At 43.5% G+C, this 17,923-nt stretch overlaps 2 protein-coding genes across 2 annotated transcripts; one reads left to right on the top strand and one right to left on the bottom strand.

The window, feature by feature from the left end:
* Positions 1-1,556: 1,556 nt before the first annotated feature.
* alkbh8 (alkB homolog 8, tRNA methyltransferase) lies at positions 1,557-9,975 on the bottom strand. Its single transcript, XM_076734368.1, has 12 exons — positions 9,820-9,975; positions 9,499-9,632; positions 9,306-9,406; positions 8,991-9,119; positions 8,381-8,476; positions 7,866-7,970; positions 7,077-7,147; positions 4,690-4,796; positions 4,400-4,557; positions 4,012-4,292; positions 2,642-2,791; positions 1,557-2,447 (listed from the first exon to the last, which is right to left on the bottom strand). The coding sequence occupies exons 1-12, from the start codon at positions 9,955-9,957 to the stop codon at positions 1,692-1,694; spliced, it is 2,226 nt and encodes a 741-aa protein (XP_076590483.1). The 5' UTR covers positions 9,958-9,975; the 3' UTR covers positions 1,557-1,691.
* A 6,477-nt stretch (positions 9,976-16,452) lies between these two features.
* Positions 16,453-17,916, top strand: sln (sarcolipin). Its single transcript, XM_076735890.1, has 2 exons — positions 16,453-16,573; positions 17,632-17,916. The coding sequence occupies exon 2, from the start codon at positions 17,696-17,698 to the stop codon at positions 17,789-17,791; it is 96 nt and encodes a 31-aa protein (XP_076592005.1). The 5' UTR covers positions 16,453-16,573; positions 17,632-17,695; the 3' UTR covers positions 17,792-17,916.
* Positions 17,917-17,923: the final 7 nt, after the last annotated feature.

The following is a 17,923-nucleotide window of genomic DNA, read 5'->3' as shown; positions in this document are numbered from 1 at the left end:
AAAGCCACTAAACCATGCTCGCCTCGGCGCAGACACAATGCGTTTGTCAGTGTGCGTCCCAGAGGACCGAGGAGCCGCTGACCATTTACCAACCTCCACAACAAATAACTGCACTACACTCCTGCTCCATCAATACCCCATTATCCTTCAATTCATTCTGTCTTCAGAGCCATCTGGTAAAACTTGTCTTGTAAATAGGATGCAGTGTGAATACGTGTGTGTGAGTGAAAGAAAGAGAGATGAAGTCATACTTCAGTGTTTGTGCATTGTACCAAATCTAATCTGAATTTTTATTATTTATAATCAAACTTATTGTTGTAGCTCCGATATTAACCGGATTTAAAAATCAATGATTTAATTTGAATCCAAGTCATGTTTATTCAATAATTATCTTCCACAAGCCATAACCGTCCGTTTCTAAGAAACAGTCCAAATATCACTTTAGTGAGTAAATGTGCTGACAAATTGGTCCATTGTTAGTACTTGAGGAGGAGTTCAAGTCGAGAGTAATGAGACACTTCAGGTGCTCCAAAAGAGGAAAATATCATGAATTTGGACTCTTTGTTCACTTACAGTAATTGTTAAAATCATGTCATTTCTAAAAGCATTGTCTTTGTTAAAAGGACCCGCTATTGAGCCTCTAGATCCTAATATTAGACAGCTCGTGTTTATGCTACATTTTCAACAAGACCAGACAGGACAAAGGTACTGCTGAAAGTTACACACGGCACAGTACCTGTCTATTCCTGCACCTCTCTCCATCCTCGCTTGTGAACGGCTGAGCCTTTCCAAGATGCCCCTTTCATACCCAGTCATGATACTATCACCTGTTACCATTGAACCTGTTTACCTGTGGAACGTTTCAAACAGGTGTTTTTGGAACATTCCACATCTTTCCCAGTCTTTCGTTGCTCCTGTACCAACTTGTGTGAAATGTGTTGCTGCATCAAATTCAGAATAAGCAGATATTTAGAAAAATCAGCAAAGCTGATGAGGTCAGACATTAAATATATTGTCTTTGTACTATTTTCAGTTGAGTATATGTCAAAAAGAATAATCTGTCACCATGAGGTGCTCAGACACATCTTTAAAAACATAAAATGTACATTCTGCATTTTGAACGTGAACAAATCCGACAGGCTGAAACACCATGTTGCACTTTGTCTCTGTAACCTGGAAAGGTCGGGCGCAGGCAGTTTACGGCTCAGTGAATTCAGAGCAGACACTCGGGTCAAAGACAGGGCAAGAAACAAAGTGAGATAAACATTATTTTTGGTGACATACAGTCTACGCACTGTGCAGAATGGTGCAGAGCCTTGTTTGAACCAGACCAGTTAGTCGTATCTATTTTTATCTATTTATATAAGTGGTGGGATTTTATGCAGCAGGACTGTTGAGGCCACGCACCTGCCAAACCTTTCTAGCACCCATGTGAGAGCTAAGGTTTGATGATTGTTGTTGGCTTTTAAACTTGAATATATCAAGTTTTTACCCTGTGCTATGCCATGCCTTCAGGAAACAATGCAAGAACTAAGTGCAACAAAATCAGGCATTTTGTAAAACCTTTCCGTTTATTTCATGGCGCACATCTGATCTGCGTTTAGACAAAACGAGGATCCTTTCATTTCATCTTTGGTTACATTGCATTAACTCTCTTGTTCAAATATGTATTTGTAGCTGAATTACAATAATCAGTTCATCTCTTGTAAGTTCTCTAATATAACACACCAGTTTCCCTGGTCATGGTAGCTGCTCTGCACTTTGACTCCAGCCACCTGAACACATAGCTGCTCCAGCTCCCCCTGCTGGAACACGTGGTAATAGCGGTGAAAAACAGGCACTGGGCTGCTCTCGGAGGCGGGGGTCCGAGCAGTGTCACCACTTGGATTGGGTTTAGAGTCTGGGCTGTGTGTTACATCACTGGTGTCCTGACCTGATCCAGGAGACAAGTTGGGCTCCAAACCTGGACTGGGCTCAGGGTTACAGTCTGATCTGGTTGTAGAACTCAAACTTCCTGAAGTCTTCCTGGAATTCTCTTTCCTTTTATCCTTTTTCAGAGCCTCTCCTGATTCCTTCTCCCCTCGTCTTTTCCCGTCTTTCAGGTGCCAGGGAACCAAAAGGTCCTGGGTGGTGAAGGATGTGCGGTTGGTGTGCACGCCAAGTTTGCCATCAGTCACTTTGCTAACATCTTGCATGCTGTTTACAGAACTGTGGCTGTCTTCTAAATGCCTGCCGTTATGGATAGTGGATTTCCCACGAGGTTCTTGGCGGTCTTCTGATGTATTGTTAGTGGGGCTGCGGTTCTCAGGACGCTCTGTGTTCTGGTCTTTGAGGTACTTGGACCTCTGCTTGTTGTACTCCTGTTCAAAAGCCCAAACGTAGATAAGCGCTCGACCTCCAGGCTTCAAAAGTCTCACCAGCTCCCTCACTGCTGCCAGCCGACGCTCCTGCAAAACACACACACACACAGACACACACAGACACAGACACAGACACACACACACACACACACACACACACACACACACACACATACTCAGTAAAATGCATGTTGTTCTGTGTGGGTTCAAATGAAGAGGTCACCAGTGTGTGTACCTATTATTTGTGTGTGTGTTTGTGTGCGTGTGTGTACATTGTGTACCTGTGTGGAAAAGTGGTGTATGACAGCTATAGAGATACAGGCATCACAGGAGGCTGTTCGCAGAGGGACACTGAGAGCATCAGATACAAACGCCTGGAAACCCCTCTCTGCACAGATTTGGATAAGAGCACTGCTACGGTCACAGCCAACCTGGAAAGAGACGAAACACACACACACACACACACACACACACACACACACGCACACACACACACGCACACGCACACACACGCACACACACGCAGATGTGCAAAATCATTGTCAAGCAGGAACAGATGCAGTAAAAAAGAAGCCTAAACATACACAAAGTCCAAACAAGACAAAGGGTTGAATGTAGGGACGCACTCCGTATTTTTTAATTTCCCCCTTTAAACACTACAATACAAGACAATAATAATACTACTAGGTAGAGAGAGAGCGAGGAGGGCGGAGGGAGAGGGAGGCGAACAGATTCAAGAATAAAAGCAGATTCAGCTCAGAAAGTTGGTGTGTGACCCGCATGATCATGGTGTTCTCGCTAATGATTTATCACGGTTACGGTCTGAGTCAGGGTAAGCTGCTTACACGCACCTCCAAATCCCAAAAACGAATCTCCCCCTGTGCAGACGTAAACAGAAAATTTAGGATATTGCCATGGAAACTGAGCGAAAGCAAACAATGCCAACCGGAAGAAAATCTGAGAGAGCGACACGGGCTTCAGCAGCCGTGATATCATCCGTAGGCGTATAATTGTGGTTTATTTAGCTCATTTTTAAATTACACTTGGGACAACTTAAAAACAAACTAGCTCCTAACAGATTAGAGATATTTCCCTTCATGGGACCAGCCAGACTCGTTCTCGGAGGTAAATAAGTAAACAGCAGTTTGTTGCCCGAAGAAAGCGTGAAGATGCAAACCTTTGTCCTCTCCCTCCTTCTCACCTCACATTCATGGGAACGCTGAGCAGCAAGGCTGTGACCTTTGCAGTGTCTTTTCGTTGTTTGCACTTTCAGTGGATTTAAGGCCTTTTCTAGTGAGCAACCTTTTTTCTATACCTCACAATGGAGATTCTATTCAAACATTACGATGTTCGGTTCATCTCATCTCAGTCACACTTTGTCTTTTTGATCTTCCCTGCTTGTACGTGTGAAGTAGCAGCAAAGTTCTTCTACCTCAGAGGAAGATTCACCATTTGCCGTCTCCGCTGTCACTGATTTGCAGACTGTAAGTGTAACAGCTGTTATGACACTTCTGCGCATAAATGACTTCTGACGTTTTACGGTGATGAAAACCTGAGAAGCAGTCGCAATAAAATTGGGAAGGGAGAAGGAAATTTCCCTACAGGGATCACTAAAGCGTCACTCAATGACACACATAATGATAATACTTACTGCAATCACCTCTGGGTTGACACCCAGGTATTTCCCATTTCCACAGCCCACATCAGCCAGCACGCTGCCGGGCGGGAGCGAGGACAGGAAGTGGCAAACGCGAGGCCAGGGAGAGTGGCGAGTGCTGCTGAAGTGCGAGGCGATGGCGTTGTACACCCGGTGCACATACTCCTCCTCCAGATGGGCTGCGTCGGCATGGCAACAGGGTAGCGAGGGGGGACACGGTGGAGAGGCCGAGGGCGCCGAGGGAGCTCCCTGACTGTCACAGGCGGAGGGGAAGGCTGGAGAGAGATGGAAGAGGTTGAGCGGCGGGTGCCATTACACTCAGCAGAGGCACGGGCATCACTCGAACAGTGGCAGTAATGTTACCGTGAGCCAAGATTCTCACCGCAGCGGCAGGGCTCACGTCTGATCTTGCGGAAGGTGAAAGAAGTGCGGGTGTCCCTCTTGCTCAAAGTGAGATTGCTGTGGGTCCCGAGGCCAGGCGTGTGAGCGGGGGATTGTGGGTCGCAGGCTGGCACCATGTCAAATTTCCGAGGAGTAATCCTGAGAGGAAACAGGAGACAGTTGTAGCGGTGGCGGCTGACTGTCGTACACAAAGTGACAAATCTGTACAGTGACCGAACCCTGAACCTGTCACTGTCTTTATCTTCATGTGTGAAGGGACTCAAAACTCACCCATGTGTCCAGAGGTATCTGCTCTCCGCCTTCATCACCAGGAGGCTCCGTCCAGGCAACAACACAGCAACAAGACGACCGTCAGGGTGACGGAACTCCATCACCGTCTGTAAGTACACACACGTACACACACACACACACACACACACACACACACACACACACACACAGAGACAAGCATGTGCAGGCATTAAAATTAAGAACATTTAGACCTTTCATAGAATAAGAAAGAAAAACATCTTCTGTTTTTCCCCAAACTCAGCAGTTTTTCTGTGTGACGTCACCCAGAGGAAGAAAAGATAAACCACACACTGTCTCTGTAACAACCAGCAGACAGAAGCGTCTCCACCCCAGCGTCAGTGTTTGATCCTAATGTTTCCTTACAGCGCATAACTGCATGAGCTCTGCTGGGAAATTACATCTACACAATTTCAAACTGCATCTCTCCAACTTCTGACAGCAGGAAAATTGGATTTTGTGACGTCGGTGTGTGTGTGTGTGTGTGTGTGTGTGAGAGAGAGAGAGGGAGAGAGAGACGTGTAAGACAGTGATGTACATGCAACACCAGCAAATGATCAGAATCAGACTGAAACCATGACTGCAGTCTCTCTCTCTCTCTCACACGCACACACATGCACGCACGCACACACACACACACACACACACACACACACACACACACACAGGCAGGACTGTGCTGTTTCCATCTGAAATGTATTTGCCAATCAATGAAACCAGCGGAAGGTGACAAAATCGATGGTGATGCTGGCAGCTGCAGGACACTTTACTACAAAGCCATTCATCATTGTCACACACACACACACACACACACACACACACACACCTACAGAAGGCCAGTTATTTCTTCTCTCTCTCTTTGCACGCATGAAATTTACATGTGTGTTTGTACTGGTCCAAGTGTAACCGTGGAGAGAACCAGTTCCACTGTGATGTCACAGTGTAAAGAACGCATCCATTTGTGATGTCACGTTTGTCAGAACAAAAGCAGTCGTGATGTCAGACGTCAGAAAAAAACACAACCAATCACGAGGTCACAGTGGAATGAACAAATTCAGCTGTGATGTTACAGTGGAAAGAACGTCCAAGTGTGATGTCAGAGCGAACAGAACACAATAAATGATGATGTCACAGTGGAATAAACACATCCAATCACGATCTCAAAGCTAGAAAAAAAACTTGTGATCTCACAGTGGACAGAATAAAACCACTTTTGACGTCACGGTGGAATAAATGCATTCAATTTTAATGTTTTACATGAGTTTCATTCAGTGACGACAGAGTCAGTTACTTTTTACTTTTTGGAAGCACTGATATGAATTCAGGTAAATGCAGTCAGGTGAAAGTGAGATTTTATGTATATTTCACATCTGTGAACTGGAGGTCATAATGCTGAAAAGCTGTACCCGCCTCTCTTCAGTGTGGACACACATTCCTTCTCAATACTGTTTACGGTGTTTTCCCTACAAACAGAATACAATGCGCCTAACAACACTTTTTGTCCCTGAAAATCTCCCTTGAAGACCTCCGACAAGGAACACACTGCACTGCGCACACATGCCATCTGTCAGCCTGCGTCTATGTGACAGATGCTGTGACAGATGACAGCTGATTGATAATAGAGTCCCTGCCTTTCAGACAAGCAGGGACAGATGGGTGTTCATCTAAAGCAGTCCGCCCGCAGAGACTAACGCAGCAGCCCCGTCCCAGGTCGCACCATCCAATCGCTTCTGGAAAAGTCAAGGACACAGCAGTGCCCAGTGTTTACAGGGAAATCTGTATCTCCTTTGTTCATTAAACCAGGGAGACCGTGACACTGTAACAGAGTCATGAACTACATACTGTATGAACACAAGGCCACAGTGAGCAAGAGATTGTGACTGTATGTATGAGGTGTGTCAGAGAGAGAGAAAAAAGAATGAACTGTAGGTGACAAAATGTTCTCAGTCAAATCACAAGGACACCAAATCCAAACATACTGTTGCACACACTCATCTCCGACAGTTGTGCCCCCCTGAGACTCATGACTCACACTGGTCAGTGAAGAGACGGTTAATTTGACTGATCGAAGTGCGGACAGAAAGGCGGACAAACACAGGGATAAGTGTCTCATAACACTTTATCTCCATTTCCGCCCATTGATTAACTCTGCATCCGTGTCTTCTGCTGAAATATGAACACTGCTTCCTTTAGACCAACACCTTTAATCTCTAAATGCACAACTTTAATTTTAATTATTGATGGACACACGTTTGGCACCAGCTGGGGAAGCTTCCAGGCCAGAGGTCTGTGGTGAGTGTTTCTTTGAACCAGGTCAGCTGGAGTTTGTGCAGATGTTTCAATGGAAAGATGATGGAGTGACTTCTTACCTGTGCCCCCAGGCTCAGTGACAGGATGGTGTCCTCAAAGGCAGAGTGAGTGTCCACGTGAGGAGGAATACCTGAAAATATTACAGAAACATGGAGAATTAAAATAGTTAGACCTGCCAAAATGTGTTTCCTCAGAATATAACTGTTAAAATGCTTCAACTCGGCTTACAGGGCTTCTGACGGACCCACTGAAGCTTCTGTGATGTGTGAAGCTCAATCAGAAATTTGTCTTTATGTGCTTTACTGAGAAAAACAAGGCTGATTAATGAAAAACTCCTTTCAAAATCCTTATTTCAGCCCTTAAACATTTGCCAGCACTGTAAATCTATAAAGAAACAACTGGCAGGAACCAAAGACTTTGTTATCCCTCATTGATGATTGTTGGAAACATTCTGCTGCCACCTTGTGGTAGAAGTCAGTAAACCCTACCTGATTCGACTGACTGGTTTTGTTGGCTTCCTCTCCACATACAGTGCAGATGCAGCCGGTGAATGAAACATCTGTGTCTCTATCTTTCTGTGGTTCCCACAGCTCTCCGCAAGGCTCCCTTACAACTCCACATCTGCTTTATATTCCTTCTGCACGCCTCATTAAACTTATCATGGTACTGATTAGGTACTGAACCCTGTTTCTGTGTTTTATCCATTAATGTTACACAATTCAATTTTTCTACTTTCTCCACATACGGTCTGTCATGTTTCTGCAGCCTTAATGACGACCTGTGAATCTCACTTTAATGAGCTGTGTGTGATAAGGCAACTCATTTCAGACATGACTGGAGTAACTCACCCTGTCCACACTCATACTGGTTGACGGTCAGCTGGTCTGGCATGATGTCGATGTGTTTGTTCTTCACACATCGCTCCAGAACAGGTAGACACTCATGAGGAATACCTGGATGCACACACACACAGACACACACACATCAGGATGTAACATGTTCTCTGTAGACATGACGTATTTATGTGATGGCACGCTGTCCCAATATTTGAGTTATATGTGAAAACAGAAATACTGAGATAGCTTATTGCAATTTCTATATAAAAACAATTATGAGTAAGCTAATTAAATCTCCCAGCGGAGCTCAAAGAAATTATTAATATAACTCTCTGCTTAGCAATAATCAGCGCAGTCTCTCTGACTGGTATATAAAATAACAGCAAAGCACAGCAAAGCACGCAGTATCCCAGAATCTAAGCATTGTGATCAGTGATGGGAATAATGGCCAAATCTATGAAAACATGACCCATCAAACCCTGACTGTGAGGAAAAAAAATATCTGGACGAAAAAGGAGCAAGCTTACCTGCAGCTAACGGCTTGTCCTTATCCACGTTGTTGTTGTCGTAGCGAAATTCAAAGCCATAATGTTTGACTCTTCTGTGCTTCAGGGCTTTCTGAGCTACAAACAATGAAGAACAGAAGAACAGTTTTCTACACTGAAATGATACAAACTTAAAGATGATTGTTCATGATTCATTAAGACTGTCGACCATCTGATATGAGTGCATCTGTGCACAAGTCTACATTCGCTGTAAATGCCTGATTAGAAAGAGTGCATTTAGTCAAGCACTGTACTTAAGTACAATTTTGAGGTAAATAAAATCAACTAATAAATTATGATGTATCATCATGGATTAAAGTACACCGGCAGCACATCATTTAGATAAAATTACCCCCTCCTTTACCAGCTGTGACAGTACTCATGCTTGCAATATCACATATTATTCTGAAATGGGCCATTCTGCATAAAGAGTACTTTAAATTTTGGTACTTTACAAATACTTTGATACTTTAGTACATCTACTTAAGTAAGATTCCGAATGCAAGACCATTACTGGTATTGTTACTTTAGGACTTTGGTTTATAATTAAGTTTGTGGGTGAACATAAGAACATGTTAAGAACCAAACACACCAGTGACATCATCAGCAGACGACCAGTCAATGGCTGCAAGCAGGAGAGCCTCTTCCTCCTGAGACACAAAGTCTTCCACCACGATCAATCCCTCTGGCAAAGGTACGGACGCCTCCTCTTCACAGGTTACTGCATACACACATAAACAGACACAAAGTAAGGATCAAACTACCGGCTGCACAAATATGCTTTTTATCAGACATGACTTCCTGAGAATAAAGCATTCAAACAAATCAAATGGCTGTCTCTAGTAATCCAGCTGTTAAAAGGTAAGGTAAGGTAAGGTAAGGTAAGGTAAGGTAAGGTAAGGAGTACCTGACTGGACATAACTGAGGTAGAGTGTGACGCTGTTCTCTCCACACTGCAGTTTTTCACCATTGAGGTGGACGTGAGCTTTCCGAGCACACTCTTCAGATCTGGATACACAGTGACAGTAACGCTGGTGTGAGTTTCAAACCAAAATGTTCCAGAAAGGTGTGGTATAGTGCCGTCTATGCATCACCTGTACCTGTATGTGACAAAAGCATAGGGCTTGTGAGGGTGCATGATCAGCGCCTCCAGCTCTCCCATCTCTTCGAGCGCCGCTGACAGCTCCTCTCGACTGACGCCGTTCCCCAAGCCGCCGTTAGCCACCACCAAACTCTGCAGAGGAGACAGAGGTGGATTTTATAAAGACCAGTTTAATGACCAAAACAGCTGCAAATAACTTTGGACTGAGCAATTTTGCGTCTATAAAACGCAATAAAACACGTCAAAAGTGGTTGGTACACATTAGCTAACTCGCTCTCTGACAGCTTCCACTTCCTGTTTATCGTTTTTTTTCTGTTACCTTGGTGGGCTGCGATGTTGTAGTGATGCCTTCATGTTTCAGCAAAGTGTGACTGGCTTTTATCTGTTTTCGGAGAACTTTCTTCTCCTCTTTACTCCTCCTGACGGCCTTCACGTTGTTTTCAACATTGGGATCCATGGTACGTCATTTTCTTCCGTCCGGGTGCAACACGCACTGAACAACGTTAGTTCCCGAGGACTCGCCTTCCACGATATCGCCACCTAAATCTCTTTTCCTCCATTTGGTTTATATTTATTCTGATTACAGTCACGTTGTAGATTCCGTATGGGCTTTTAGCATATTTAAAATTATTCTGATTTTACACTTTTACCTGGAAACTAAAAATTCCAGGTTACAAAATCTGTCTCAGTTGTGGGGATCTGCAGTTTTCCCTCATTTTTTTCCCCCTTGTGTCTTGTGTTTCCCCTCTCCCTTTGTCTCCTGTCTGTCTCTGCCTTGTCTGTCAAGTGGGAGGGTGTTTCACTGCAGAAAGCTGGCAGGTTGGGCTCAGCCTATTCCTCCCCTGAGCACAGCTGTAATCAATCTGCAATCAACACTCACCTGCTGCCACACTATATAAGCACCGGCTCTCCACCCAGTATTTGTCGAATTGTCTGTTCATCCACATGGTAATGACTGAGACTTTTGTCTTTTGTGTGTGTGCACGTGCCTTACCCTCCGCTTTGTCTGTACATGCATCTGAATCTTTGGAAAGGATTGGATTTACAATTTTCTCACCTTAAGTCACCAAGTTCTGGATCCTCTGTGACTCCTCAGTTATCAGTCATCATTAAAAGTTTGGTCTCCTGTCCTCTCTGAGTGTGACGTTTTGGGTCCTGTAATTTGCAAAACAATTGTAGTGTGTCTTTACTGAGGTTGTGATCATTTTTGGTCTTTGTACATCTCACAGCTATTTATTTTCTATATCCCTGCATGGATACACTGCTCTGCTGTGGTTTAAATCTATAGTATTAAGTTAAAGATAGGATCATTACTCTTTTCTTCTTATTTTGTGGAAGTGGTCCTCTCCTCTCTTCTGAACTACTCATCTCTCACTTGGTGTCCAGGCCTTACTGCTGTCCTGCTTGCCCTGTGACTCCATTAAATAGGACCTAAAGCCTAAAGGCAAATCTGTGCTACATGCCTTCCTAATCTCCCAACAAAAGACTGACAAAAATGCTCCAGGGATCATTGTATAGGCCCTGCTTACTTGATACTAAGGGATAAAATGTAAGTATATTGGGGGACTATCCTGGGGAGACTGTTTCTGATTCCATTTTTATCCATTTCATCCATCCATCATCAGACTCCACTCAAGCTCTGGCAACTGAGGATAAGCTCGTATTATCCGAATTAAAACGCATTACCACAATGGGCTAGTTGGCTTACTTCTTATACATCCTTTTCAACAAAACAAAATACCCTGCATATCAGGACAGATGCTGATCGAAATCCAGGCAGTCATTCATGTTCAGGCATGTTGCTAAATTGTAAATGATGTATTCTGTATTTTGTCTTTGGTGCAGTGCGTGCCCTGGCTGCTTCTCTCTGCCTCGATCCTGTGCATGAATTCCTCTGCAGCCAGATTAATGACTCTACAGTCCCTCTGGGCGGACGTCTCTGTATGTGCACGACTGTGCATGTGGATTGGTGTGTGCCAGTGTGCATGTGCGCTGGTGGGTTGTGTAACGAAGCCCTCACCTGTCCTCAGCCATCTCAGTAATTGCTGTGCCAGGCTGAGCTGCTGGCCAGTGGGAACCCTTCGTTGTCTTAACAGCACGCTCTGTTTAGTCTATAAAACAACAGCTGGTCAGACAGGAGACCATGGCTGCCCTCTCAGACATGAAAACAACACTCTGTTCCGTCTTGTTTTTCTAAACAGTCAAATGCAGTATTTTTATTTTATGAGTATTTGACAATACCCAGAAATAGGTTCATTAGTTGGGGAAATAATCAGGGCCAATACCATAAAGTGTTAAAGGTTTTTGCCCCCATTTCTTAGCATTCACAACATTTTCATTGCATGTATTTTGGCAAGAATGGTAGGAAGGTAAGAATAAATTCTGCTTCCATTTTATTGCCTATTTTCTGTCTGATGGTCAATTTTGCTGCAATTCATAACCATGAGTCAACTTGACTTTGTTTGTCCCTAAATGTCTTGTAAATCATTGAGAAAATAATCTCACCTTCAGGTCCATTTAGGAGCTGCTCTGGAGCTTTCAAGCACTCACAAATGTCTCATGACAAATAACAAAAAATTATTATTATTTACATAATTTAAAGAAAAAACATTTTTGACAGGACGTCAAGAATGTCTATGTATTTTGTTGCAGAGTTATCTACTGAAGTAATCATGCTAACCAGCTAGCCTCAGTAAGTCCTGTCTTGTAACACCATTTGGTACCTCAAGAGGTGACAGTGAGTCACTGAGTCATCCAGTCTGCTTTCAGTCCAACGTGAGAAGATGAAGAAATAGCACTGCTCCGAGGACTACGACCAGGACTCTGGGTGCGATGAAGAGAGGTGAAAAGCAGGACAGGAGCGAGAGGAAGGTTGGGCATCTGTCATTGTCCAAGAGGCCTGAGGCGGGGTTATGGCCGGGTCAGCCCCAGGTTGCCAGGAGTCAAATCTGGCAAGAAAACCAACTCGGCCCTGAGTTCTCTGGTGTCAAACTGGCCTCTGTGTTTGGTCACGGTCCAGCCCTGGTCACAGAGAGGCTGCTGAGCCTGTTGCCCACTTGCACGTCTCTGGTTCTGGTGCCCATTCTGGCGCCTGATAAACACTAGTCTCAATTCATCAGACTCAGTGCCCCTATAGCTATTTCATGATTTCATCTAAAACAAACATTAATGAACTTGCAAACAATGAATTTGGAGGAAGGAGTGTAAACATTCTACCAAGTGGAAATGCCACATTAAGGTTATCAAGATGAGATTAGGGTACGTCCTTTGTCAGCGCTCAAGGGCAGCTTCACCTTACACATCAGCCAAGCTCTGAAAAAGCAGCGTAAAGGTGACAACTAGTTTGGAACCACTTGTGTGCCCTGAGGCACGCCAACACCCTTTGAAATGCTGGGCCAACAGCCAGATGCCAAACGCCTGTTGCTGGCACCTTTGTATTCTAATTAGTTGCAGACTGTGTGATGGAGACGGACGGATAAAGAAACCAGATTGTGCTTTTTAAAATAGTGATTCTGATCTCTGCCTCTCTCTAGGGACTCTGTGTAAGCAGATATCCGTTTGTTCTTGGAGAAAGATGAGTGATAAAAACTGTGGTGATGAAACAGCCAGGTAAAAGTGTAGAAACAAAAGTGCACAAGGGTTTTTCTATGGACATGATGAATAAAACAGTGAAATAAATAATAAAGATATGCACACATATGTATGTACTGTGTGTATGTATTTACATGTATTTCTGAAATCTGGTAGAGGTTTGATGGCACATGCATATATCCATCAATTCTCAGCTTTGATGACAATGATCATTTCTAGGGCCAATTGATGTTTTCATAGTATAAAAACGTATACAAGCAAAGCTGTCTCAACAAGAGGACAGAGACATATTATACTGTGGAGAGTAAGAGATCAGCTTATCCGTTGACTAATAGGCAGCTAAAAGGGATGTCAGACAGAGATAGAAGTTAATAGCAGAGGTCTTTAGTGACAGATATGATGTTCAAGCATAATGTTTCAAGTTGTCAAAATATTAGCAGGCCTGCGTGTTGTGTTTGGTGATCCATCTGGTGTGTGTACCATCTCTCTGTCAGGATGACAGTCAGCTGAGATGAACTCCTGTCTCCCCTTCCATCACTGCTGCCATAGTGGAAAAGATTTAGACACTTTAAATGAGCAAAGCTGTGGGTTAAATATTTATTCAGTGCCAGCGTTTTCCAGTCTAACATGCAAGCTCAACAAAGATATTTTGTGTTGATTGAATATGGGTGTTGGGGCAATGTTTTCCTGAATAACACATTTTCTGAATCAAATCTTGTACTTTTCAGTATTTTTGTTGATTGTCAGATGAATATATCATCTATTTACCTTCCAGCTCACCGACTGAAATACATTTTATTGACCTTTGAATGACTAAATGAGATGAATCTTGTGTTTATGATGCAATAACACCACTGTAGGCTTTTCTAAGAGTGTGTTGGATGTCAACCCATGGTTGCAAATTGTTGTAGAGAGATATTACTGATGATATGATTTGATTTGTCAATAGTTTATTTTATTGTATTTATTCATTCATTTATTTAATTTTGCATAACATTCATAGTTGGCAAGCATGAAATTGTCACCGGTTTCACTTGATAATAAACTGGTCTTATCAGTCGTATTGCAGTACACAGGCACGTACACACATGCACACACACACACACATGCACACACACACACACACACACACACACACACACACACACACACACACACAGTGTCCCAGAATGTGTGGAATGGTGTCTCTGAGGCCTTGTTGACACCCCCCTGTCTCTCCACTGATTTAGAGGGTAACCCTGCCAGCACTTTTCTATCTTAAACACACACACACACAGACACAGACACACACACACACATAAACACACACACAGCTGTCAGTGGGCTGTGGTCCACCCTGCACAGAGATGCCTGCACACCTCGCTTTGCTTTATTCAATCACCCCACCACCGGATCCCTGTGACAATGGGAATCCCTGGGTCAAATAGCTATTGGTCCGACGCTGGCAGAGCAGTAAGGTGATGAAATGGCAGCCGTTTTGATCTGTTAAATCCTGCGGGAATGACCTTGGAATCCTGTGATGGAAAGGTTTAAGAGAGCCATGCTCATACCCACTTTGTCCTGCTGTGACCCCTCTGTGTATAGCAGAAGGTGTATGTGTCAAGGGGGTTTAACATTAGTTCAGAGATAACACCGTTGTAAAGCAGCTGTCAAGTGTTAGATGAGCTGAGAGGTTCGCTGTCAAAATCCTTTTCTTAGCACCAGCATAACATAGAGGGAGGAGAATATAAAAATACAATGCGTATACACAACAACAAAACAGGAAAAAATAACCCTTCCTAATTAACATCTATAATAATAACATCTATGATATATCTAAGACCAGTGTGTAGGACTGAGTGGAATCTAGTGGTGAGTTTGCAGATTGCAACCAGCTGAATACCATTGTCTCAGCCCTGGTTGTCTATTCCTGGCTACTGTAGAAACCAGGGATGTGGTGATCCACGTATTTCAGTTCTGATCCGGTTCCGATAACTGAATTTGCTGTTACTGAGTACCGATCAAATATCAGTGTTTAATTAATGAGCTGTATGCCTCACTGTGTTGGGCACAGGTGAGGCCTGCATCCTTTACTTTTTGAGTGGCAACCAAGCAGCAGCGCCCGAAACTGAAAAACGTGGTGCGAAAACTGCAGTTCCTCCAATGGCCATTTTCCCATAGACCTCCATATTAAAATGCCCAACTTCACAACAGAAATAATAGTCCTCAAACTGGTCCAAGCACCAGTGTGGTACATAACTACCCGTAAAACCACACTGTGCCATTTTCACACTTCTGTTTTTGTACAGGTTTAAAAAACAAGGTACTAGTAGGTGGATTTTGCAACCATTGGACAGAGCCAGGCTAGCTGTTTCCCACTGTTGTCACTCTTTATGCTAAGCTAAGCTAACCAGCTGCTAGCTGTAACCTCATATTTACTGTCCAAGTATGAGAGTAGAGAGAGTTGGTTGATACAAATTTGATATGAACTTTGATGCAGGAACTTTGAGGTTTGGCAAAACATGGTTACAAAGATCTTAAGATTTTCCAACATGGGAGCTATAAAAAAAGCATAATCTACTTTTCCCAACGGTGCTTGTACTTGTATTGGTGCCTCTTTGCCCATTAGCCTGTCTGCACTTCACTGAGGGGAGCAGAATCTGATTTAGCCCGGCTGCCTGTGTCTGCTGATCCATCAGTAAAGAGATACTGATTTAGGAAGGACGCCAGCCACTGCATGCATCACTGCTACATGACCTCCACATCCTTCCATTGTCTTTCATGACTGACAGTTGCCATCCAGCAGCCAGGAAGAATATTGAAAGTAACAGATATGCAGCGGCAGAAAGGACTGCGTATGTCATCATACTTTTCAAAGTATCTAAATAACTATGGGAAGACTTAATATTTCCTGACAGCATGATGAATTGTGGCATCAGCTGCATTTAAACCTGCAGTGCTCTGTTATCGTTTCCTTTCTCCTGTGCATAGCTTCTATCCAAATACTCAGTGATACTGTTACAATTTCCTAAATCCATCAGAAGATATAGAGTATTGTGTTTGGAACAACTGTAATCCACCAAGTATCTGCAATAATGTTTTATAAATAACCCTGAGACCCTCCTCTGCAGTGTTTGTGTGAGTGAGAGAGAGAGACTCTGTATGGTTACAGATGGGAAACACTCCAGTGGACGAGATTGTGGAAAATAACACTCTCTATTGGTTGTTCAGTTGGTGTGTGACATCAGTCTGTGTGTATGTGAAAGATGGGCGGTCCGCTGAGGATGGCTACTTTAGGAGCGGGCCCTGCCCCTGGCGACCACAGACAGCTGGAGACGATCAGCTGCTGATAGACGCTACGGAGCGCCACAGTGGAGAAGTTTCCAGTAAGAAGACACACCATCAGTGGTCAAGATAAAGGAACGCTGTGCTGCTGGAACACATGAGAACGTCCGCTTTCTCCTCTTCCTGTTTGTTGTGAGATCACTGCCAAAAGAGGAAAGGTAACAACTTACTGACTACATCTGATTTTTTTGTTATTATTCTTTTTCATATTGCGAGATGAAAGACAAAACACTAACCGAAAAACACAAGGAACACACGAGCAGTACTACTACTACTACTATTTCATCAGGGAATAACATATAAAACAATAAAAATGTACACTAATGCTAATACTGATACTAATATTAATACTAATACTACCTTTGATGTCACCAGTGCTACTACTAATAAAAACAATAATAATAACAATCACAGGGATATGTGATTGTGTTATTATTAAATACTGTTGTCATTGTTGGCAGAACACAGTGTCCAATCTAAACCTTGTAAATGATGTGCAAAAATGTCATCTTTGCCTTGCCCTACAGTCCTTTCTAACCTAATCATGTGTGTATTAGTGTGTTATTATGTATGCTTGGTGGGTGTGTCATTCCCATGTGTTTATATGAGGGGATATTGTGGCCCGTCTCCCTGCTGAGTGATGGTAACTGTGGACAGGTGTAATGACGTGTCTGAGAAGTGCCTGATCCCTCTAATCTATGATAACAAAAGTGACATATATGCGCGCGCACACACATACATAGCACAAGTAAAGAGCACACACACATACGCATGCACTTGTATTTTTGTTTGCCTTGGTCATATTTGTCTTTTAAAAGGCACAATATGTGACATATCCACATTAAAATGTCTGAAAATGACTAGACCTGTGTCTAGAGAAACCCAGAGAAATCTATAATTTATTCAAAGTAATTTTTCAAGGTGTGTTTTATTTGGTCGTCTGTCAGTGGCGACACAGGAATCACCAGATGATACTTTGAGACTGAGGAAGGAAGTTGGGAAATGTAACTAAACATGAATAAAACTTTGATACATTGCCTCATCCATGAACATAATTTCTACATGAGTCCTGTCAGATAAGTTTCCATCTGCAACAGTGCCCGAACAATGAAGACAACTCCCACGATCCCATATGTCCCCAAAATAGATCTTTTGCTTTCATTGTTTTACCTGAGGGACCCCTAGTGGCAGAAATGACATGCTGTGCATCTCCCAGGTCCAGGACACTACACCAAAGAGGAGCCACACCTCCTGCTCTCCATCCCGTCTGAGACACCGCCATGGACCACTCTGTGAAGGAGCTGTTCCTCAACTTCATGATCGTCTTAGTCACAGTGCTGCTGATGTGGCTGCTGGTGAAAACTTACCAGGACTGAACGGTGAAGCGACGAGAGCGAGGAGACAAATGAGAGGCAGAGGAGATGGAGGGAAGCCAGAGGGGTTACTGTAGGGCTTTGCTGCTCACGGATTCTTGTTCAGGCACAGTGTTTACATCTTTTCATTCTTTC

The sequence above is a fragment of the Chaetodon auriga genome, chromosome 7 (assembly GCF_051107435.1).
Source record: "Chaetodon auriga isolate fChaAug3 chromosome 7, fChaAug3.hap1, whole genome shotgun sequence".
NCBI classification, from domain to species: domain Eukaryota; kingdom Metazoa; phylum Chordata; class Actinopteri; order Chaetodontiformes; family Chaetodontidae; genus Chaetodon; species Chaetodon auriga.
Note: the sequence above shows the minus strand (reverse complement) of the source record. Positions and strands in the feature narration are given on the sequence as shown.

Coding starts and splice junctions, on each gene's coding strand:
- alkbh8 (XM_076734368.1), bottom strand. CDS start 9,957: ATGGATCCCAATGTTGAAAACAACGTGAAGGCCGTCAGGAGGAGTAAA. Junction 9,407..9,498: donor TATGCTTTTGTCACATACAG/GTACAGGTGATG, acceptor CTGTGTATCCAG/ATCTGAAGAGTGTGCTCGGA. Junction 4,293..4,399: donor ACGTGAGCCCTGCCGCTGCG/GTGAGAATCTTG, acceptor ATCTCTCTCCAG/CCTTCCCCTCCGCCTGTGAC.
- sln (XM_076735890.1), top strand. CDS start 17,696: ATGGACCACTCTGTGAAGGAGCTGTTCCTCAACTTCATGATCGTCTTA.